The 24,121-nt window shown below is 40.7% G+C and overlaps 1 protein-coding gene across 2 annotated transcripts in view; it reads right to left on the bottom strand.

Annotated features, from left to right (window-relative positions):
• STAG2 (stromal antigen 2) overlaps nt 1-23,386 on the bottom strand; it is an 85,049-nt gene extending 61,663 nt beyond the window's left edge. The window contains exons 1-4 of one of the 2 annotated variants that reach the window (XM_029067252.2): nt 23,222-23,386; nt 20,439-20,517; nt 9,967-10,131; nt 6,561-6,657 (exon numbers count right to left, since the gene is read on the bottom strand). In XM_029067252.2, coding sequence (XP_028923085.1) covers nt 6,561-6,657; nt 9,967-10,131; nt 20,439-20,517; nt 23,222-23,265 — 385 coding nt within the window. In that variant the 5' untranslated portion in view covers nt 23,266-23,386. The remainder of the gene's footprint in view (nt 1-6,560; nt 6,658-9,966; nt 10,132-20,438; nt 20,518-23,221) is intronic. The other variant, XM_029067251.2, reaches the window with a different exon arrangement.
• Nucleotides 23,387-24,121: the final 735 nt, after the last annotated feature.

The raw sequence follows: 24,121 nt of genomic DNA, 5'->3' as shown, positions 1-24,121 counted from the left end.
TCACAGTCTTAAACCCCATTTTACAGATGACGTAACTGGGGCCCGGAAGTGAAGTGACTTGCCCAAGGTCACACAGGAGAAAAGTGGCAGGGCAAGGATTAGAAAGCAGGTCCTTCTGACTCCCAGGCCCATGTCCTATCTGCCAATAATAATAATAATAATAATAACTGTGGCATTTGTTAAGCCCCTACTATGTGCCAAGCACTAAACTAAGCACTGAGGTTAATTCCTGTCCCATGTGGGACTCAGTCACTAGGCCATGCTGCTTCGCCTGTCACTTTCAGTTACTATGAGCTCTTAAAAATTTGGGTATAGTCCGAGATAGCAACATGGCACTTGATAATGGATGAGTCTCTATCCCATGTGATGATGTAATAACCCAGTCACTACCTCAAAGAGTGGTCAGGAGAAGGTTAGCCATAAAGGAACTATTACAGAAGTGGGACCTGAGGCAGTGGAGGTGCAGGAAACAAAAAACACTGACGTGTTGAAGGGAAAAATGAGGGGAGGTTAGATTATTCAAAAAAGGGAATACTTTTAGGAACCAGAAGAAAAAATCAGTTGGTGGACGCTTAAGAGTTGGTATTTTATGTTGGTATTTATTAAGCGCTTACTATGTGCCGAGCACTGTTCTAAGCGCTGGGGTAGACACAGGGGAATCGGGTTGTCCCACGTGGGGCTCACAGTCTTAATCCCCATTTTACAGATGAGGGAACTGAGGCACAGAGAAGTTAAGTGACTTGCCCACAGTCACACAGCCGACAAGTGGCAGAGCTGGGATTCGAACTCATGAGCCCTGACTCCAAAGCCCGTGCTCTTTCCACTGAGCCACGCTGCTTAGTGAAGGTAGCTATAAAGGTATAAAACCATCTCTATGTTCTTTCAAGTGCCCTTTAATGCCACTGAAGAACAATAACAATGATAATAAAAATGATAATAATAATAATGTGTTTTGGTGTTACGTGTTTACTCAGCGCCAAGCACCATAGTAAACACTGGAAGTATTGAATCCCCATTGTGCAGATGAGGGAACTAAGGCACAGAGAAGTTAGGTGACTTGCCCATGGTCACACAGAAGACAGGTTACGAAACAGGGATTAGATTACAGATCCTCTGACTCCCAGGCCCATGCTCTTTTCACTAGGCAAGGCTGCTTCGCTAAAACTAATATTGGACCAAATTCTACACTGACCTCACTTAGAATTGTGTTTGTATGTTATTGAAAAGAGATGTAAATCTCTAGTTCATAAAAAAGGGGCAGAGTCTTATGATAAACGATAACTACTGGGATGATCGGAATTCTCCGGAGATGAAAAATAAGTTGAACGGGCAAGACATAATTATTGCTTCTACCATTCAAAATGAAAATCATTTTTTTCCGGTATTCATACCATTCTAAAAAACATGTCCTTGGAATGCCACGTTATTACTGTTAAAATACATAGTGTATTGGGAGATAACTTGAAATCTGAAAGTCGAAATTTTAAAAACATGGAATTGAAATTTTTTGAAAAATTTAATTTTCACCTATTTATTTGAAAATTTCAAATTTTAATTTGAAAATTAAACATAGCAAACAGTGAGCAAGCTTCTTCAAAAACATAATTAGAAATAAAGAAATAAACTGGGGGATATAAACCCTTCTAAATTCACCCAACCTCCCCTGGCAGCCTTGGTAACTGGACTAAAGATATTTTTTTCAACTTGAGTGTCCAGAGAGGCTCTTGAAAATTATTGCTGGTAGAAGAAAATGTGTTGGAAACTGCTGTAGAAGAGCCATTTTTTGGCTAGAGAGTGACTTTAGATTTTCTTCTTGGGGCTACACCTGCCCCTTCCCTAAACTCTATTTGCCCCTCACTGCACTGAGACCCTACTTTTAGGGAGTAAAGATAGCAAGCAGGACAGTAATTCCAAGATACCATTATTTACAGACAAAGGTCATTTTTCCATATTATAATTGAAACAATGTTCCATTTCCAGATAGATGCTTAGGAAACCAGCTATAATTCAACTTTTTGATTTAAAAAAATCTCCTGATAGATTACAGTAGAAGAAACCTTAGTACTTGGCTCATTTAGGGCCTTCTTACAATCCACGAATTAAAAAAAAAAACCAATCAGAACCCAAGAAACTATTATGCTTCTAGTAAGAACATGAAAAAATGCATTACCTTAGGGAGTAGGATAACTAATCCTCGGGTAAAGGAAATCTGATTTACAAACAACTATTTCGAACAATTTTCTAAATACAATTTCAAGAATTTGACATTGAAAAAAAAAACCAAGATAAATCTCTTCAAATTTTCTCTGGAAATGGTCCTGTAACTGGAGTAGGGGTGACCAATCTGCGACTTGTGAGCAGATGCCCATTTTCACTAGCTCTGTGCCTCAAGTAAAAAGCTAGTTGGACCTATGTTTGCAGGAATGGCCGCCCCAACATAAAAAGGATTTTGCTGTATTTGCAGCGGATGGCAGTATGTTGCTCTCCATCTTTCCGGGAGGTAATGGCCCCCCAAACCGAGAGGTAATGGCCCCCCAAACCGAGAGGTCCCTGCCGCTCACCCTGTTCCACTCTCCGTATGGGATTCCAATTTCTGACTGAGAAATCGGTTTTTTGATCAGTGGCTCTCAGTCTCTTGTTCTTTATGGCTCTAGTTCATGAGGCCTGGCTATCCCTCAATTAGAATAAAAAATTTCCCAATAAATTTTCATTGAAAAAAATGCTCAATTTAAATACATTTACTAGAAAAGGTCCATCTTTAATTAGTACCCTCCCAATACTCCCCAAATCATTTTATTCCAGAAAGATGGTAAACATATGGCTAGTATACATGTGTTTATTTTAATCTTTGTATCTTTTAATTCTGCATCTAATTAAGGATGTGTTGCAATGATGAAAAATTTAAATACAGATCAGTCTTGATAGACTTTGCTACTATTATGTTATCATTTTGGCAAAATACTGTAGTTATAAAAAGATTAAGACCAATAATGGAAGGTTCTCCTGTACTCTGAGGCTAAGATTTTCACAAAACTTCCTCAAAGTAGACCTAGTTAACAGTATTAAAAGAACAAGAATTCATTGATTTCACAGAAGCAATATGGTATATGGTTTTAGTTTTAAAAGGAAGGTACATTTACTTTAATGTACACTCCTGAAGTGGACCACTTCCTCTATCAAAAAGGACTGACTTTAAAGAATGCTTATTTTCCTGTTCTAATTACATTTCTGTTGGAGGGGTGAATTAAAATAGACTAGGCATCAAGAAATTTACATTTTAATTGTCTTTCATTTTTAACTACTGTTAAAACAAATCAAGTTCTCTTTTCCCTAGTCTTTTCACCAGTATTAATATTTGGTTTGTTTATAATCCATTTCCTTTCAATCTGGCTTTTCAAAGTCCATGGCTCATCTATCAGTATTGGAGAATATGTTAAGAAATTCTTTAAGAAAATCCTAATAATAATGATAACAACTATGGTGTGCAGATTGTATACCAAGCACTATTCTCAGCACTGGGGTATACACAACATACACAGATTAGGCACACAGCGTGACCCACACAGGACTCAGTCCTTAGGGAAATCATCTAACAGAAACACAAAATATTTTCAACAACTGTACTTTCAAAGATATTCAAATTTCTCTACTTCTAACGAGTTACAATGAACATTTTAACTACATCAGTTTAAAGAGGGATCAGGCGAGAGCAGGATGGTCTCTCAGAATTCTGAACTGACTTGGGAAACTCATGCAAATATTTTGTTGCTACATTTCAAAAAAATTAGAGGTTAAGGCTGGATAAACAGCTTGAAATTTATACCAGAAATGCAAACAGCTTTCTGCACAGAAAGCAGAATTCCGACCTCTTTGGCCACATGGACTGAGAAGCGTGACTTAGTGGAAAGAGCATGAGCCTGGGAGTAAGAGGACCTAATAATAATAATAATGTTGGTATTTGTTAAGCGCTTACTATGTGCAGAGCACTGTTCTAAGCGCTGGGGTAGACACGGGAATCAGGCTGTCCCACGTAGGGGTCACAGTCTTCATCCCCATTTTACAAATGAGGTAACTGAGGCACAGAGAAGTGAAGTGACTTGCCCACAGTCACACAGGTGACAAGTGGCAGAGCCAGGATTCGGCAAGGTGATTGAGTGCTTTAAAGGCCTGGGTTCTAATCCCAGCTCCGCTACTTGTCTGCAGTGTGACCTTGTGCAAGTCATTTCACTTCTCTGTGCCTCACTTCCCTCATCTGCAAAATGGGGATTCAATACCAATTCTCCCTCGACTTAGACTGTGAGCCCTATGTGTAACCTGATTACCTTGTATCTACCCTAGAGCTTAGTGCAGTGTCTGGCACATATGTTCTAAATAAATGCCACATCTATTACTATTATGATCTGCAATAGCATCTCCCAGCAGAAAGTTTTTTGGTTGGTTTTTTTTTTTTTACACTGAGGCCCACAAAAAATTTGGATGATTTGGTGTCCCCTTCTTGTCTTTTTCAATCTCTCCAATTCTCTTTCCTGGGTGCCTCCTGCTTCTCTGTTTTCTCACCTGCTTTTTTCCATTCTGTTCTGTCATCATTACTCCTTCCTTTTCTTTGTTCCCTCGACTCCACTTTCCTTTATTCTATGTGCTCCAATTACTGCCTTTTTCTTGGCTCTTGAAAACCTGGGAGACCTTCCTTAAATTGATGAAGGCAGGATCTGGAGGACAAGAGCTAATTCTAATCTGCCTATCAAAATCTCTTTTACCCAAGAAATGGCATATGTGAGTGACAGTGTGCGTGCGTGCGTGTGTGTGTGTGTGTGAGTGTGTCTGTGTGCATATACATATATTCAGGTTTGATCTTTGTTTCTAGGCAGCTGTAGGGGGAATTCAAGGACAAGAACCAGTATATTCAGTCTCCATCTACCTTGCAAAGGATCTAGCACTTGACTCAGTAAATGAGGACAGTGGGTGGGCTTTTCTTTACAAAAGTTCATGTTTGTTGTTCCAAATTGAAATAAGTTTATGATAGCAACAAAATTTGCCACAGCGACAGATCAAGGCTGCTTCTTGACATGTTGAATCACCGTTTTAGTAGCCTTGCCAACTAGACTGTTCAAAGGAGTGACAAGTCATATAATATTGATGGCATTTGTTAAGCACTTATTATGTGCCAAGCACTGTTCTAAGCGCTGGGGTAGATACAAGGTAATCAGTTTGACCCAGGTGGGGCTCCCCGTCTTAATCCCCTTTTTACAGATGAGGGAACTGAGGCACAGGGAAGTTAAGTGACGTGCCCAAAGTCACACAGCTGAAAGTGGCAGAGTGGAATTAGAACCCATGACCTATAATTCCCAAGCCCTCACTCTTTCCACTACGCCACATTGCTTCTCTACATGCAGTAATGTCTGGACAGTGGACTCTTGAATTTTGTGAAAAGACAAAAGTGGCAAAGGCTATTTGTAGATGAGCTATTTGCATGCACAATAGCAAACAACTCTCTCAGAAGCAAACAACTGCTCACTGAATATTTTGCCCAAGCAGCTAATGTTTTGAGACTGATAGTCTGTCTGAAAGACCAAAGTTATGCTCCAACTGAAAGTCATCACCACAGGGCCTTCTGCTTCAGTGGTATCCATCAATGAGTCAATGTGAAGAAACTAGCAGTTTCACAAGATTATATGCAGTGTTACGATGACAAGATTCAAACCTGTGATTTGGTCACTAGGAGTGTGCCTGACTTGGAAGATTCATTTGAATTCAGATAGATGAGAAGAGGCCAAAGTCAGCTGTTATTTTCAAGTGTTCGACACTTGCCTTTACCTGGGTGGGTAAGTATTTTCTAAACTGAAAGGTCTGGTTCTCCTCCCCCAACCCCCACAAAGCTCCACACAAATGTGCCGGTTCAACCTAAACTCCTACCTTGACTCCTCCAAACCTCTCATAATAAAACAGCTTCTTATTTCAAGCTGGGTATGGATAATAAAAGCTTGCTTGTATTTTTCTAAGATGGGCAACTCTTCTCTGAAGATTTTACAACAGAGTTCTGTTTTTGTTTTTTTAAGGGGAGTCAAACTGAACAAGAGGAATATCATCTTGCATAAAAATAGAGTTGGAAAATAAGCCAGATATTAAACAAAGGGCTTGATTAAAAGTGGCCCATTTTACTTTAGGTTCAATTTTCCTGTCAAGTAAACTTCACCAACATACTTGCCTCATTTCCGACATTCCCTCCCTCCGCCTAATCTTCTTCCCAGTTTTTTATAAAGCTAGGTCAATTATATATTACAAATTACATTATACACTCTACATTACATATTTATATTAACATCTGTCTCCCCCCTCTAGACTGTAAGCTTGTTGTGGGCAAGAAACATGTCTGCCAACTCTGTTGTGTTGTATTCTCCAAGCTCTGCATTCAGTAAGCACTCAATAAATACTGATGATGTCAAAGTACCTTAGCTTAATCCATAAACAATGACTTTCTTTTAACAGGATTTTAAAAAAGTAGTAGTTATAAAAAGAAGAGTAGTTATAAAATAACTCTGTTTTCAAAATGCTGATCTTACCTTTACAGCCTGAACACTGAATAAAAAAATTGATGAGATCAAGAAGCGCTATGTCTCGGTCATGCTTGTATGACTCTATCCAGTCATCCACTACAGACTGAAAGAAGAAAAGAGGGGGAAAAAAAACTTTGTTAATTTTTTCCCACATGCTAAGGAAGCAATTTTAAACCCTACAGAAAGACAGGAGAATAAAAATTGTATTGTTGCCAACTGCAGCAGGCATATGCTTGGCCCACACCTGGTCTGATAATAGGAGCACTGGGACAAAGTTCCTTTGGCCTCCCCATATATTTCTGGGAAACCCAGCCGCTCAAAACCAGAAATTTGAACCCTGTCAAGCCCTTGATTCCTTTACAGGTTCCAGGCCTTAAAGAACAGAAATCAAACTGAGAAGAATGGCTTTGAGTGCCTGGGACTCCAGAATGGCTTAGAGGAACTCCCTCCATCAGGGGAATTCTGCCAATGCCAATCCCTTAGGGAGACGCCTGCAGCTTTGAACAGGACCCATGAAGCACCTCTCAGATCCCAGTAGGCCAGAAGTCTGCAAGGTGCTCTGGACCTGATGAATACAGAAACTCCAAGACACCTATGAACTCTAGCTAATTGCTTAAGGACGGAAGGAACATAGATATGCTATGCAAATTTGACACTATTCATCAAACCACTTGAAAATATTATTTTTCTCTAAATACCTCCCCTCTTTAAATCCCTGCACTGGAGGAAATGGAAGTGTGTGCTTCAGTCACTGCTTCCTTCCCCTTTCTCCTCCCTGACACTTGCTTAAACTCACAGAACAGGGGAAGGCAACCTGTGGTTTAATTGTCGTGGAAGTTCTGCTAACGTATGTGTTTCCCCTGAATTTATCATGAGTAAAAATGATGATATCATTAGAAAACATTTCTTGACAAATAGTTCTGTTTACCATAGAACAGGAAGATGTTGCTGATAACATTCTATTAAATCTGATGTAGCCTTAATGAGTACCTAATATGAACTTCCCAATTTATTAATGAATTTTTTTCAACAACTAGAAAATTCACAAAATTTGTTACTGCCAAGACTGACGGAAAAAATAAAGGAGCAATATTTTGACTTAATTCAGTTGTCTCAGAAACTTGGTCATGCAAGCGTTATGACCTTGATCGTTTGATACACCAGCTGTTTGCTGTTTCACATTCAGTGAAAAAGCACGCATTTAGGTAAAATTATAACTTTTGCTCTTTTCCAAAATGGAGTCAATTCTATACTAACATGCATCTAGTTACACTTTTATTCATTTAACCTAGTAGGAACTACTGATAATTGCTAATCTCCAGTGGCTGTCTAATAGAATTCAATTTGAAACACTAATCAGAAATCCATTTAAACAAAAATTTAAACATCACTGTGGGCAGAGAATGGGTATATCAGCTCTGTTGTATTGTACTCTCCCAACCACTTAGGATAGTGCCTTGCACTCAGTAAGTGTTCAATGAATACCACTGATTGACTCAGTACCTAAAATAACTTACAGTGTGAAAAATACACACTGAAAAATACAGTGTGAGATTAAAGAGGAAAAATTATTGGAATAAGTAATGCATGGACTAAGTATTTTTGTAAATTTTAGCTAAGATGGACCACAGATGGTATTCTGCATGGACCAAAAATGTTCTGGTAAATGTGAAACAGGGTATAAATTTGGGGTGAGAAAGACACATCCTACAAGCCAAAATGGCTATGTAATCACCTGTGGAGGGAGAGTGTGGAGCGAGTCAGCAATTTTTACATGCTAATTCATTGTAGACAAAGGGGATAAAGGGCCTGTGGCCAATGGAGTGGAGGGCTGTTGATCACATGTGGAGTTGAATGGAGGTAGCTAGGGACTACCATGAGTAGAAGTACAGCTACTATTATTTTCTTTAATGGTATTTGTTAAGGGCTCACTGTGCCAGGTATTGTGCTAAGCACTGAGGTAGATACAAATTAATCAGTTTGGATGCTGTCCATGTCCCACATGGGACTCGGGTTTTAATCCCCATTTTACAGGTGAGGTAACTGAGGGAGGCCCAAAGAAGCAAAATGATTTGCCCTCAGTCACAAAGCAGACAAGTGGTTTAGCCTGGATTAGAAGCCAGGTTCTTCTGACTCCGAGGCCCATTCTCTATTCAGTAGGCCCGCTGTTTCTCATAATGAAAGCTCCTTTTTCCTCAGTGAACAAGCCTACATAAGCACAATGTGGCAGCAGCTAAACAGCCTGATGAGTGGTCAGCCTGGTCATCAGGTTATCTCTAGGTACTGCACAGAGCTACATACAAGGTCATTTTTACCCTTATTGCTTGGTTTACTTACATGCGTTGGATTTACAGGTTTAGAGGTATTAGGGAATGTTCTTCCCACAAGAGTTTGTCGGGGAACAATGCAATCTGCAATTTGGTGCAAGTAGATTTGGTGCAGGAAGTAAAAAGGTCAGGCATATGTGCATCCTGTCAGTCATGGCTTGACTAGGCTGCCCTTCCCAGGCTCTGCCTCAGACACATCTGCGTACACTGTACACCATACACTGTACAATACAATGTTTTATGTCTCTTTGTGACTTTATGACTGTGAAGAGCAGCGTGGCCTGGTTCTCATCCCAGCTCCACCACTTGACTACTAGGTGACCTTGCACAAGTCACTTAATGTCTCTAGGCTTCAGTTTCCTCACCTGTAAGATGGGAATTTGAACCCTGTCCTCCTTCCTATTTTGACTGTGATCTCCATCACACCCCCAGCATTTAGTACAATACTTGGCCCACTGTAGGTACTTAAATATAATGATAATAATAACAATAATAATTAAAATAATGAGTAGCCAGACTACAAAACACTGTTAGTAATGGACACAGAAACAATACAGAAATTTGTGTGGTCTACCCAAAAGGGGACTATCTTTAACCCACCTACTCCTAAGCCACACACTGAATCAATAATTACTATGACATGATTTTCCTGTAACGTTAGGCTCTTCAAAAATGCAGTTACCATGTTAAAGGAGCCATGACTGTTCTTAAGGCCAGGAATGTCAAGTACAATTCAGTGAAACTCTTCCTAAAAATAAAAATATACGCTATGGTCTTTTTCCTAGCTACACTGGCTTGTATATTTCACGTATCTGTGGCCTTTATATCTCTGCATCTTGCAGTCAAGTTCCACTTCAGTATACTTTCAGATCATAAAAATTACATCTGCACCTTGGTAATATGTTCTTGGCAAGCAGACTTCAAGTTGGTGAAAAATAATTCCTAATGCCACAACTTGAATTAAATTGAATTTCATTTTCTTGAATAAATTCTGGTATTCTAAATAATGCTCCAGATCCACTTTCCGCATTACTATAACAATGTCAAACATTATGGCGGTGACAGGTTAAAAGGTCAAACATTACCTGCATAGCACTCTTGCCCATTTTAACAACTTCAAACAGCATCATGTTTTCCACTCCATTCTGTTGGTGATGCCCATTCATTCGATTTGGACCAGAAGAGGGTTTCCCTCCTCCATTGCCACCTTTTCCTTTTTCTCCTGGACCTTTTTTCCCTTTTTTGCAGGTCTAAATTGAAATCAAAAGCATTGCATTAATTTGCATAGTTTCTTGAAACTTAAAGAGAATAAACTACTGAGTGAGTAAAGATGGAATTTACTAGGATCATAAAGGTCTTCAAGGCTTTGAAACAGCCACCTGAATTATGCACTTCAAAACAGACCCCACCATCCACCATTTTGGACTTAGAAAGGAAATGCAATATTGCAACAATTCAGCAAAGAAGTAAAAGCATAATTGGAATACCAACTGTAAGTTCCACTTAAAATAAAATTCTGGTGCTTGATTCACTCTAGAAATTTTCTCATCTTCACTTTTCTGCACCTTATACTCCCCCAAACACTTAGCACACAGTGCTCTGCACATAGAAAGCGCTCAATAAATACCATCGATTGACTGATTTTCTATTCCACCACATTTTCAAGAAAAAAAATGTTTTTTAATGAACTTTGTATTCTAAATGGGGTGAGATTTAAAACCCTAGCAACATATGACAGCTAGCTAATTGCAGTCGTAGCAGGAACTGTAATAGTATTCATTAAGCACTAACTTGGTGCTGTGCTCCCTCGGGAAATACAGACTAAAGAAGTGACGCATTCTCTGCCCACAGGGAGCTTACAATCAATTGGAGGAGACAGAGATATTTCAGGAGTGGTCAAAATAACTGTATGTATAAGCATATCGATAATGAGCATACTGAAAATAAGTTCCTAAGTGCCTCATTTGGCTGAATGGTTTACATGACCTGGGGTGCTGGGAAATTAATTAGTGAAAGCTTGTTGGAAAAAGGCTTTGACTATGGGGTCCGGCCATCTGTGAAACTTGGGTGATCAATATATCAATCAATCAAAAGTATTTACTGAGCGCTTTCTGTGTGCAGAGCTCTCTACTAAGTACTTGGGAGTTGGTAGGCATAATCCCTGCCCACGAGGAGCTTTCAGTCTAAGGGGGGAGACGGGCATTAGAGACAGACATTAGGGTTTAGGGATAGAAGAAATAGCATAAGAATATTTACATAAGTATTGTGGGGTTGAGGTGAATGCCAAAGTGCTACACAGCCAAGTTCACAGTCAAGGCAGAAGGGAGGGCAGATAGGGAAGGGAGGCAGTTTGAATCCCCAAGGCAACAGCATGAGCAAGGGGGCGGGGGTGGCAGAGTCAAAAGTGTGAAACAGCTAAGAGGGCAAGAGTGAGTTGGAAAATAGAGGGTAAATAGGTATGAATGGTGGTGTGAGCTGATTGAAACCCTGGAGCTGACTGTAATGATAATTAGAATAAAAATATTAATGTGGTACTTTTGTTAAGCTCACATGGGGCTCACATTATAGGTAGGAGAGAACACAGGAAGTAAATCCCCATTTGGCAGGTGTGGGAACTGAGGCCCAGACAAGTTAAGTGATTTGCCCAAGATTACGCAGTGGGTAGGTGGCAGAGCCAGGATTAGAACTCAGGTCTTCTAACTTCCAGTCCAGTGCTTTTTCCACTATGCCACGCTGCTTCTCTGAGAGATGGTAGCACACAAAGGAAGCCTGGAGGAGACATGTGAGCCAAGCACGCTTCAAACAGAAGATCCATGCAGCAGCATATAGTATAGATTGGAGGGAGAAGCTGAGGCAATAGCTTAGTTGTGATATGATCAGATTTGGTACTAGCATAGTAGCAGTTTGGGTGGAGAGGAAAGGGAAAAAGAATCACCAATTGGGTGGGGTGGGGGGTGTTGTCCCTGAGTGCACTAGACAATAACACCACTAAAGTACAAAGCGAAAACTTTATAAAGCATGCTCATGGGAAAGTAATTTGGACTCCAGATCCAAGACTATCACATCCTTCTTGGACTGACTTGCTTATCATCTCTCCTATCACCAATGCTAAAGTTACTCACCTTCCAATGTTTGCCCTCAATCACTCAATTCCACTTCCCTGTCCCTCTGCTGCTCCAAAGTACTGCCTACTCTCAGCCCTGGCTCACATGAACAGCCTCCACTCCTGCACTCAGGCAGCTGAATGCAGCTGGCGGAAATCACAGGGACCAGGCCCACATCTGACACTTCAAAATTCACTCTCCCCTGCTAGACTACAGCTCTGTTCTGCTCTTCGCCCAGACTGCTAAAATTTTAACTCGCTCCTGAAGGACTCAACGCCTCCCTTCCTCCCCCTCAGCACTTGTGCACCACCTAAGCAATTTCAATTACCACAACCCCCTGCAGCAATTTTGGCAACTGTGGTGCAACTTTTGGCTTCCACACTGGACTCCTTGAGGTCAGGGATTGTGTATTCTTAATCAATTGTACTTTCCTACGGTAAGCATCCAATAAATGTTTGATTTCACTAACTTCCTACCAGCCAATTCTGAGGGGCTCTTCTCCATTCTGATCCTCCTTGAAACGCTTTCAGACCTTGGTTTCATCTACAAGGTTCTCCTCTTAGCTCACTGCTCACTCCATTTCATTGACTTGGATCCTCCTGCACACTTGGATCTGGGAACTTGCCTACAACTTTGTTGTACTGTACTCTCCCAAAGGCTTAGTATAATGCTCTACACATAGTAAGCACTCAATAAATACCATTAACTGATTGACGTCCCGAACCATTTATCCCTAAAGGGTCTGTCCTGAGCCCCCTCCTCTTCTTGCTCTACACTTGCTCTTTCAGGGAGTTTGTTCATTCGCACTTCCAGTCTGATGACCTCTCTGGTTCCTCACATATTAACTAAAAAATCCTCTTCCCTCTCATCTGCTCTTTCAACCTTTATTTGTATTGCGGGAGTCTTGCTCCTTCAGTGATGGGAAAGAGGGAAAACCTAGGGGAAGAAGTCTCTAATACGAAGCCCTCTGGATGAAAAAGAAGACATATCTCCACTCTTTTCGGGATCAAAGAATACAGTAAAGCATGGCAATTGAGGTTCCAAAAGGAATGCGTAAAAAAGCATAAAATGCCTGGAGAAACAGTATGGCCTAATGTATAGAGCATGGGCCTGGGAGTCAAGAGGACCTGGGTTCTAATCCCGGTTCCGCCACTTGTCTGCTGTGTGATATTGAGCAAGTCACTTCACTTCTCTGTGCCTCAGTTACCTCATCTGGAAAATGGGGATTAAGACTGTGAGTCCCTTGTAGGACACAGACTGTTTCCAACCTGATTTGCTTGTATTACTCCAGTGCTTAGTAGGGTGCCTGGCCCATATATATTAAATACTTAACATATACCATTAGAAAAAGAAAAAAAATGCTTGGGTGTTCCCTAGGAGTAAACGTATCATTAGTTTTAACGGAAAAAAAATGTATAATAGTGCTGCTTCATGATGAGAAAAATGGGTTCCAGTGCTGCATCACCTATGTTCAGCCATATTCCCATAGAACTGGAGTTCACTTTGGTCTAGTGAGGGCAAAAGCCCAGATTTTCAATCTAGTCAAGTCTCTACTAATTGATCGCAGCTAGCTGGCACATACATGGTCCTTAATAAGGTGTCTTCACTCATAACAGTCCCCTATGGGACCTGATACCGTGTGGGGCAACTAAGTTCATAATGATTTTGAGGGCATACAAAATGGGACAAGCAATCTCACTGAAGAGAAGTCAGGTAATATTACCCAGCAGTTTCTCCTTTACCCTCAGCTAATATAATTGATTCAGACACATTTATAAATCACACGGGTACACCAGATCAAGGCTCAAACTTGATCCCACAGGAGATTTATGAACGATAAAATGAAAAAAAAATTATTGCTGTACTTCCCATAGAGTAGATGCCTAGAAAATCAGAAGTAAAACAATTTAAATCTTTTTTTTGCCATAAGAATAAAAAAACTTATTTGAAACTACTTTTAAATCAAATAGTCTGTTTGCTCTCTGAACCTGAAAGCTGTCTTCACAGCAGGAACATAGCCTATAAGCTTGCTCAAATGTGCGTGCACCCATAAAGAGATAAGGAAAAATCAAAACACAAAAGCTAATGTCCAAAATCCACAAAAGAAATATCAGTTACAGCCATTGGCTGACTACATATTTTATTTCTCAGGTTGCTTCAGGAAAACTCTTAATTGCACATGTGCTCTGGAGCTCCGTTTTTGCATGGGGCCGCTGCCCAAGGGAGTGAGTGGCAGGCCCCAAGGCAACTGGAGGTAATGGGGCCCAAGGTCCCCCAAATTTATCAAAGTTATCCCTCATGGAAGTGGAAACTTAGTCCTGCACATCAGTGCTGCAAGAAAATGGCGGAAAATGGACTCAATTCAAGGCACAGAAATCTAGGGCTTCCAAATCTCTGAGTTAACTACACAGGATACCAAAAATACTCAGAAAGAGGACTAGGAAAGGAACATATAGAGTGGGGACAAATCTGAAGATAGTAGCGAGAGGTGAGTCCTGGAAGACAGTGAAGAGACACAATGGAGATAACAGAAAGAAAAACTATGCAGACAAGTGTGAAGGATGCTGGGGGTGGGAGGAAATCTAATTCTCTGCTCACAACAAGCCAACGGTCTAGAGGGGGAGACACACAGTGACATAAAAGCCTCTTGGAGATGTGACTTCAATGAGGCTTTAAAGCGGTGGAGAGTAACTGACTGTTGGATATGAAGAGGGAGGAGAGAGAGTCACATGGAGTGAAGAAGAGGAAATAAAAATGGGGCAAAAGAAACAGGAAGAAAGAAAACTACAGCAAAAAATAAAAAAATAAAATAAGTTTGGGTGAGAGAAGAAATTGAGTGAAGGACATCATCATCATCATCATCAATGGTATGTATTGAGCCCTTATTGTGTGCAGAGCACTCTACTAAGCACTTGGGAGAGTACAATAAAACAGAGCTGGTAATCACGGTCCTTGCCCAAAATGAGCTTACAGTCTAGAGGACACAGGACAAAAGGAACAGTCTGGGGGCCAAGGGAAAGCAAGCAACAAGAAAAATGGAAGAGAGATGAAATGGGCCAAGCCTAGAAGAAAAGCGGCAAAGTAAGATCAGGAACCAAAGAAGGGATTAAGATAACAGGAATCCTTTCTCTAATTTGCTGCCAGGATGATCACACATCTCTCCAAATCCTCAAAGATGCTCAGTGGCTGCCCATCTCTCTCTGCCTTAAACAAAAATCCTTACCCCTGCCTTCAAGGCCCTTCTCCACCCACTGCTACTCCTCCACTCACCTTCTGACTAACCCTGCTTGACTTGCACACCTCCAGCCCTTTCCTTATGCTGTTCACCAAGGGCCTGGAATGCCTACCCCCTTTCACAAACTCGCCAGACCTCAGCCCTCCTAAAATCCCACTCCTTCACTCAGCAAGCCAGTTCCAGTTCATTACCTGAACACTCCAAACCAACAGCCAACCCTATCACTTGTGTCTGTGTCTGCTTCAATATTCTCATAGTTCATCCTGAAGCTCTAATTCATTCTTTATCTGATACTTGTTCTTGCAACTGATCCCAGTATTTGAAAAGCTGTCTCCCTTCCCAGGTTTTAAGTTCCTTGAAGGCAGGAAATGTGCCTGTTGCTTCTGTTCTTCTTTCCCAAGTGCTTACTGGGAATGGGTCACCCCATTACTATAAGCAATGTAAAGGCTCTAATCATGCCAGGGAGAAGTAGACTGATTTTCTATTAAAATTTGCTGTTTAATAGGGAATGGAAGATACAGCCACTGCTCTCTTCACTGTTGAGATCGTCAATAACATTTCCCTGAACAACTTTATTAAGTTTTGTTTACAAAAACGAGGGTGTGGGTGACATTTAACAGCTGTTCCTAGTAGCTCTAGTAGGTGCTAAAAAGTAAGCAGACTCAGCAATGTTCTGAGTCAAATCAGTTCTTAAATTTGAGGGTAATCTTGTAACTCCTCTTTCCAAATGGGGGGTGGGCTTCGGAGAACTGAATCCTCCTCAGGGCTATAAATAGAACTCAGGCATGCACAGTTCCTTGGCAGCCCTTAAATCTGGAAGGGTACTACTCCCCAGAGCACTATGCTATAGGAGAGGAAAAACTTCACTTGGATTCAGTTTTGCCCCCTGAGATAGACCCAGAGGGACACCCCCGCACCCACCAGGACTGTAAATACAATCCAGGTATTTTTTGAGGACAGGTATGCCATCATCATTATTGTTAATTTTCACAAGTATTGCTATTATCCCTCATTAGGATTAACAATGTCATTTCAAATTTAGTGTCAAAACTGTGATGCTTATTTGGGAGGAGAGGGAAATGTTGTACTTGGATAAATTTGGTATGCTGACAATAATTTGTCACTCTAAAATGAGTATATAAACAAACACTTACTCACTCTCTTAAATAATCTGGCATTTTCTAGTCGCTGCAACCTGCAGGAAACTTCTCAATTGACTTGTCCTTCTGGCTGTTTTAATTATTCTCGTTTCTACCAAAGAATCCACCTAATTGTCAAGAATACAGCTGAAACAATTTCACGTTCTAGAAATGATGGATAAATAGATAAAAATACGACTACGCACTATTAACTAACTCCTGGAAGCACCTGTGACAACCCTTGTTAGAAGTAGTTGAATTTATTTCCTCCTGCTTTTCCTACCCTTTTTCACTCATTCCTACAGATTTCACTTTCCATCTTTTCTATCCTCTTGTCCTTCGAACGCTCTGCTACTCGTGGCCCTGCTGACCTATCTTTTTTATCTTTCCTGCTCGTCTCTCCTGTTCTTGCATTGCCTTGTATAGCTGTCACCTTTCTGTGATTTGCCCCACTCTGCCTGTCCCTCTCCCTTTGTGTTCTTTCGGTTTGTCTTCTCGGCACCTCCCTCCCCGCATCTGCTCACAGTATGCATTCCTTCCGACCCTCTCTCTGCCCTCCCAATTTCACATGGCCATCTCTGCCTTGCCCTCCATTTCCCGGTAACAGGCATCTACCAGTAGTGGGTTGGGTGTCCAGGGCTGCAGCAGCAGTACTCAGTGGCGAGACACAGCAGGAAACAGGGGACAGGGGATAAAAGGTGACAGAGAGCAAGGGACTTAAAGATGGACCTAAATGAGCCTTGAACAAGCAAACAGCCTGACACTCTAATACATAGGTTGCCATTGACTATACGGAACCTGCCTGGCATTGGCCAGGAAAAGGCCACCAAACCACGTTTAGAGGTGCTAATGTAATAATAATGATGTACTATGTGCCAAGCACTGTTCTAAGCACTGATGTAGCACCATTGGCCCATGCACACGTACAGGGAAATGGCAGTCCCATCAGAATTGACATAGAGTTAAATAAATGTCATCTTCTGCCATGAGAGATTAGAAAAAAAATCAGAGCATTATGTAATGCTTCAACAAAGAAGAAGAACGATTTTGCCAGGTCAGCATTCTAATGCCTGAAAAAGACCATGTGATGGTTGTCTTTTTACAAGTCTAGCCAAATGGTTATGGATATGGATGGCATTCTCATCTGTACATTAATCTGACCCCATTCATGGGCTTGTTGATATTCTCTCTCTCCAATATTTCCTAAGGATATCAATTTCTTATTTACAATCCACTGTGTGGAAAAAAGTTCCTTATCAGAGGTAGTATATTTAAATCCATCAAGTCTCAATGGTGCCCCAGTGATTTTCTCTTCTGGGATCTGGTAAACTACAGTTCAATGTTTGCCCCATCTACACCATTCATGATTTTGTAGAAGTTAAGCATAACCCCTCTCATTCCTGTCCTTCAAAATATGAGTCTTCATCTTTTCAGGTTCTCCTGAAACTGCCTCTGGCTGCATCTTGGTTGCCCTTATAAAAATATATACTCCACATGAAATTAGAAAATACGGCAGCAGGAGGCAGAAAGGTACTAAGGAAAGCTATCAAACAAACTGAAATGAGCTAACAGGCAGGCAAAAGCAGACCCTACCAACCAAGAGCTTTTGTTTTACTGATAAATTAAAGCAACATTTGTGCTCTATAAATTCATGTCTTTTATGAAAATGAATGATTCTGTAGTATAAGCTCTGCTTAAATCATTTTCCTAGCGTCACTATTAAACTGAGGCTGCTTTAAATGAGGAAAAGAGTGTTAAAGTAAGGAGGCAAGAAGTTAAGTCTACAATCATTTTGGTCATTTTGGTCACCAGTAGTAACCACAAATTCAGCTCAGAGGACCAACTGTTCCCCCAGCTCCCTCATCACACAAGTCAGGATCGATGTAGTTTCCCCAGGCCATCGATCCACTCTTCAGGCTCCCGTCCCAAGTCTTGCTGAGAGTTTGGAGTGGGTACCAAGAGTGCTTTTGTTCATCAACTGACAGAGATCAGATAGGGCATGCTGAAGCTGAGGAAAACCTTTTAGGGAAAAGGTCAACACCCCTGCCCTTCCACCCAACTGGCTCTCCTTCTGTGAAAGCTTCAACTATCGGGACAGACAATGCCACTGCAAGGTAGTTTGTTGCGTGCCTCATTCTTTAGAGGAGAGGAGACTGGGCCTGAGGATTGCTAGTTCAGCTCAGATTCTTGGGGCACAATGCCGACCATTAATCTGGTAGTTCCAAACAGTTCAAAAGCCTGAACATCTTAAAAGAACCAGGAGTGGCACACTTCAACTCTTGCATCATTAACTCATGGAGGCAATATAAAGTTTGATTAGGGCTTGGCATAGCAAAACCCTTTTACTCCTAACTCAGAGGTCTATAGTTTCTTATCATTTGTTTGATCCTTAAATGATGCAACAGGAATCAGAATCCCCATGCTGCACTTTTGACTGAATGCCTGACAGAAAGGGATCAAAGGGGAGTCTTCTGCTGAAAAACAAATTGAACAACAGCATGTTACAGGCATTTCCATCTCCAAATAATAAAAGCAAAATTTAGGGTAGAATTCACTCCAAATTATTTGCAAATGGATTACCTGAATGAATTCAAGACTCTTCCATTCTTAATGTGATCTGGGTTATTTCACAGATCAGGTAGTTCCCAGAGATATTTCACCTATCCAAAAATTCTGGGGGTTCCTTCTTCTGAGCCAGAGAATTCTCATCTCTTCCACAATCAATTCTGCTCTGGTCATTTTCTTCTCTTACTTAGGTTATAAGTAGGCCCCAATGTCTTGTATCTACCTCAGCACTCAGTACAGTGCTTGGCACATACTATGGGCTTAATCAAGTCCCATAATTATTACTATCACTCTAACCACCAAGTCAGACCAGCTAACTCACCAGTAAAACTCCAAGTGAGCTGCTAATCAAATATTTTCCTTGGTCACACCAACCTTTGTCTCCCACCAAAGTGCGCTCTTCACCACCAGTCAACCAATCGAGCATTTACTGGGTGCAGAACACATTTGGGAGAGTAGAATACAATAGCGTTATGAAACACAGTCCTGGTCCACAAAGAAATTCTTTTTTTAAAAAAAACAAAAAACTCCAATTCCCATCTTTGTTGCTATGGGGAGAAAATCCCTCCCCCATCACTGTCTCACAAACACTGCTTCCCTGTCCTCCTCTACTCCAAATGTGCCCCCTCTTTTTAAAAAAAAAATCACTGTTCCCCCCATCTCTCTCTCTTTCTCTGATTCCTACCTTTCTCCCCTCACCTACATCCCTGTTCGAGTCTAGTCCTGTTCCTCACATAGAGTTTTCCTACTTGTCGGGCCTGTCTACACAGCCCTCCTCTCCTGCCCACTCAATGATGTAGGTCATAAGGGTGGTAGGGGAGAAGCTTATTTTGGGGGTTGGGGAGGTGGGGTTGGGAGGAGCGATTAGTGGAGGAAGTTTGGAGCAGTGATAGACAGGAAACCAGCACAGCAAGGGAGGGTTGCGGGGGAGAGGATGGGGACAGGATATAGTCAGGGAGGATTCAGGGTGAAGGATGACAGGCAGGGCTTACCTGAAGACTTCAACAGGGACAATTTTGCTGCCACAAGCAGTGACAGAGTACAAACTAGTTGGTATGAAACAAGTAACCGGGAGTCTTTTCTGAGAGGAGATTGGAACCAACACGCAAGCAGGTAAATTACTTTTCCAACGTCTGAGTGACGGGATGGCTACCCACTCTTTCAATTAGCTGCATTAATGTTACCTTTCGTTAGCATGAATAGGTAGCAGAGGTGATTGTGACAAGAATTCCAGGAGGTCAGAACTGACAATATTAAACAAAACTTTACATGTGGTTAAAACAGGGCAACATGTCGCAAGTGGATGACATGACTTCACTGGGGCTACCTGTGGAGGTTTCAACTAATTCAGGCTTATGTTTTCAAGTATGCAAGAGACTGTCTCTCCACAACACTCGTGCTGACAGATGCAGTCTCGCCATCGGCAGCATCTCCTGCAGGACAGCACTGAATTGCCCACCAGATTATTAGCCAACCATAAAACCCCAAATGAACTGCATATATGCTGTACATACTTTTCCTTTGCCTTGCTTTTGGCTTTTTCCTTCAATGTCCTCAAAGTCTGTATCAGAAGAAAAATGTGTCTCTGACTCCCTGTAACAGCAGGACAAGCAAATATTTAAAACCTTGATAAAAATGTATTTTAATTCCATGTCTTAGCCATGTAGTCTAAACACACCTCGCTTTAGCAGGATTTCTCATTAAGATACATATAAAGAAATGCCCTGCCGATATTACTTACCATAACACTTAAGTTCCCTGGAGGTGATAGGCCATGTCAGGTAATCACTATGGTATCTGCTCCCAGATGTCTAAAAGATATGCAGTCACAGGATTTGAAAGGAGGCTTGGTCTCAGACAAAGGAAGTGTGCCTCTGTCAGAGAATTCCACTCTCTTATCCCATTAGAAGTCATAGAAGAGGAGCCCCTTTCTGCTTTCAGATTACTCAAAGCAAGCCGATAGATGACAACAGTTACTTTTTCCAAGGAATTTCAAGATGAAGAAGAGTGCTTCCACGTCTGCAATGGGGACGGTGGTAAGCTCTCACCCCATCCAGTGAGCAACACTCCTTTTCTATTGTATCGGTTCCCTCTGCTCTCCCACATTTGCTAAAGAATAAGCAATAGCTACCCATGTACATTATATTTTTTGCCCCCCTTCCCAGCGATCTTCCCCTCAGCAAGTGGAGAGATACCAGATCAGGAGCTTCCAGTCTCAGGCTCAGTATATATAAAACAGCTCCTAATATTAGTTTTCCTAGCATATTAACAATCCCTGCCACTCCTTACAAACATGGGCCATGGGGTTTTTTATGGCCCAGTTTACAAGACTCAGCCATTACACCAATAGCACTTGTGCTTGAGAATTCCTTCCCAGATCACAGGGAGCTCCAACTATGGACAGGAAAATACTATCTCATTGGCTCCAGCTAGTGGGAAGACCAGAAATGATCTGGATGCAAAGGCTAAGATGAAAATTCCTACGATTTGATGGGGTCGCAATCCACTTTCGGAGAAGTAATCATACCATAGTCATTACCTAGCATGGCCATTTTTATGCACCTTGGGAAAAATAAGAAGTTTCACATGTGCGTAAAAATCAATTATTATATCTTAAACTACAAGAAAAGGTTATAAGCCCCATACAAAATAATGTTTCAAAGCCTATCAAGAAAAGTATCTAAGTCAAGGTGACTAGATAAGTGACTCTACTGAACAGCTAACCTGATTCTTTAACAAATGTTAGAAGCAACCCAATCAATTTTGGGAACCAGTACATTAATAAAGACATCCGATATAAACTGAAAAGCGAAAATGCCATTAAGTGATTCACTTCCTGGTCCACTTAATAACAAGTTGTAAATATTCCGAGGTGAGGTGGCAAGAGCTTTTTAACCATTAATTAAATTCCTCTCCGTCTACTCTCCATTTAAAAATAATGATACTGCACTCACACGCAGGGTTTTGTCATTTAACAGCCACTACCAAAAATAAATCCACATCAAACATGTACAAAACACTACTGGTTTTGATAGGGAAACTGAGTCTTGAGGCACTGTAATGACATGGTCGACATCACGAAACCAACAGGAGACGTGGAGATTCATTCAGATCTCCTCGACACCCAGCTCAGCGCATTTTTTTCCAAATCAGCCATGTGGCATTTAAAGATCATCTGTAAATCATGCTCCTTGGGATGAGTTATTGCTATACTATATCTATGCCCTCAGCCAGGACAAGGGAAGGATACCTCTTAAGTATGACCACAAATATTCAAACACAAATATTATGAATTGGTATGGAACCTCGCTACTGAGTTTCAAAGTTTCCACCATTAATCTCAGTCTTTACTCCATTCCTGTGGTAACAGGAGGGGGTATGGGTCAATTTAGCCATTCACAGAGGGAGGAATTTATGCACCCAGGAAGTGAATAATTACTTAAATGTTTTATATAATGACTGTGGCAAAGTAGGCTTAAAGCTCAGTCCTCCACTGGTAATTCTCAGTAGCGCTTTTCAATAAATGATTCTGTTTCCCAGTAACAGAGAAGGTTCCTTAAGGCTTGCAATGTAGCTTAATGCCACAGGCAGATTTCACACATGACTGATAAGCAGCTGCCTACTTTTAATTTTAACATGACTTTCAGACCACTCAAAATTAGACAGTCAAAAAAGGGAAAGCGCTTGAGCCAGATGAAGAGGCTTTCCTTTTGGGGGGTCCAATCCTTTTGAGGGGGTCCAAAGGTAGGGTCAAATGCTGTCTCAATGATTCTAAATATTAGTGCCTCCAAAATGAACTGAACTATGAGATTCAAATGCATTGGGTCAGGAGTTCTTTGGGTATATTAGAAAAAGTTAAACTCAATAGAGTATTAAATAATTTTTAGGAAACTTCTTGAGAAAATTATTTTAGCTTAGTTGGTGATTTTTTTTTTACAAGTGAGCATATACAATGTCCACTTATAGATGCTATTTACAGCAAAGTTTACTTTAATTACCTAATTTTATGATGGTTTTTTTGACAAATTATCAAAAAAATTGATTTTTAATCAACGTTTTAAGCCCTGTAGTGAAATATTTGATAAAACTAAGCTAAAAATTCTGGTGACATTACAGATGGTTCCAACATCTCTAGATTATACTAGTGTTTATTCTGAAATCAGCCTTGCTACAAATAAAGCTATTTTCTCTTTCCCCGGTGATTAAAAAAGCAGTACTTTAGATTACTGAAGCTAACAACGTTTTTAAGGAAAAGTGTATTTGTGATTAAAAATCACCACTATTACAAATTACTTACTGGAGGAGATTAAAATCAGTTGGTATTTCTGGAGCTGCTATCATTTCTTTATCATCTTCTGGAACACCACAGTATTAGAAATACTATGTTCATAAATTTACGTTTGCAAAGTGCAAGTATACTTCTTTCTTCTGTGATAGACAATTCCTAAAAAAAAAGCAGGCCATGTTTATTGCTGAAAGCTGAGAAAAGGGGAGATGCAAGATTATCATCTTCCAAAGCTAAGTGAGCCCTTGCTCTTTCAGTAGGTCTGTTTTTTTTTTAGCTCCTTTAAGATGTTGATTATTATTCCCACTTACAGAATACCCCAGTAATTAAATATTTTAATCCAAGAAAACTTTTTAAAGTGCTGCAATTGAAATTTTGAAAATCGAATTGAGACAGTCTTCATGCTCTTCACTGTGATTTTAAAGACTTAGCCTGGATAATAAAGAACATTTTTCTATTTTTTCCCAGAGATTACCGAGCACCCACACATTGTGCATTTACAAGTAAAGAGGGCTTCTCCTGATCACTACCATAGTAGGAAAATCATTTACATTCTGCCTAGAAAAGGGGACCACTGAAAGTCCTAGATCAAAACTTAGACGATACTATGAACAAATAACACTGAGAGAGACCAAGAGGCAGGATGAAGTAAGAACAGAATCACATGGGGAAGATAAGGAGTCATGAAATTATGAAAAAATAAAAATGGCATAGGCCCGAAGATCAAAAGCAAAGGTGAGGCCAGCACAAGAATCAAGTAAAAAGTCCCATGTGATCCCTTGCAATTCCAAATATATGCAGCACCCCCCCTTCATTTCTCAGTTGCCTTACCCTGAAAACCCCAGGTGAGACAGGGCCTGTGTCCGACCTGATTATCTTCTATCTATCTCAGAGCTTAGAAAGCATTTAACA

This window comes from Ornithorhynchus anatinus, chromosome 6 (assembly GCF_004115215.2).
Source record: "Ornithorhynchus anatinus isolate Pmale09 chromosome 6, mOrnAna1.pri.v4, whole genome shotgun sequence".
Taxonomy (NCBI): domain Eukaryota; kingdom Metazoa; phylum Chordata; class Mammalia; order Monotremata; family Ornithorhynchidae; genus Ornithorhynchus; species Ornithorhynchus anatinus.
Note: the sequence above shows the minus strand (reverse complement) of the source record. Positions and strands in the feature narration are given on the sequence as shown.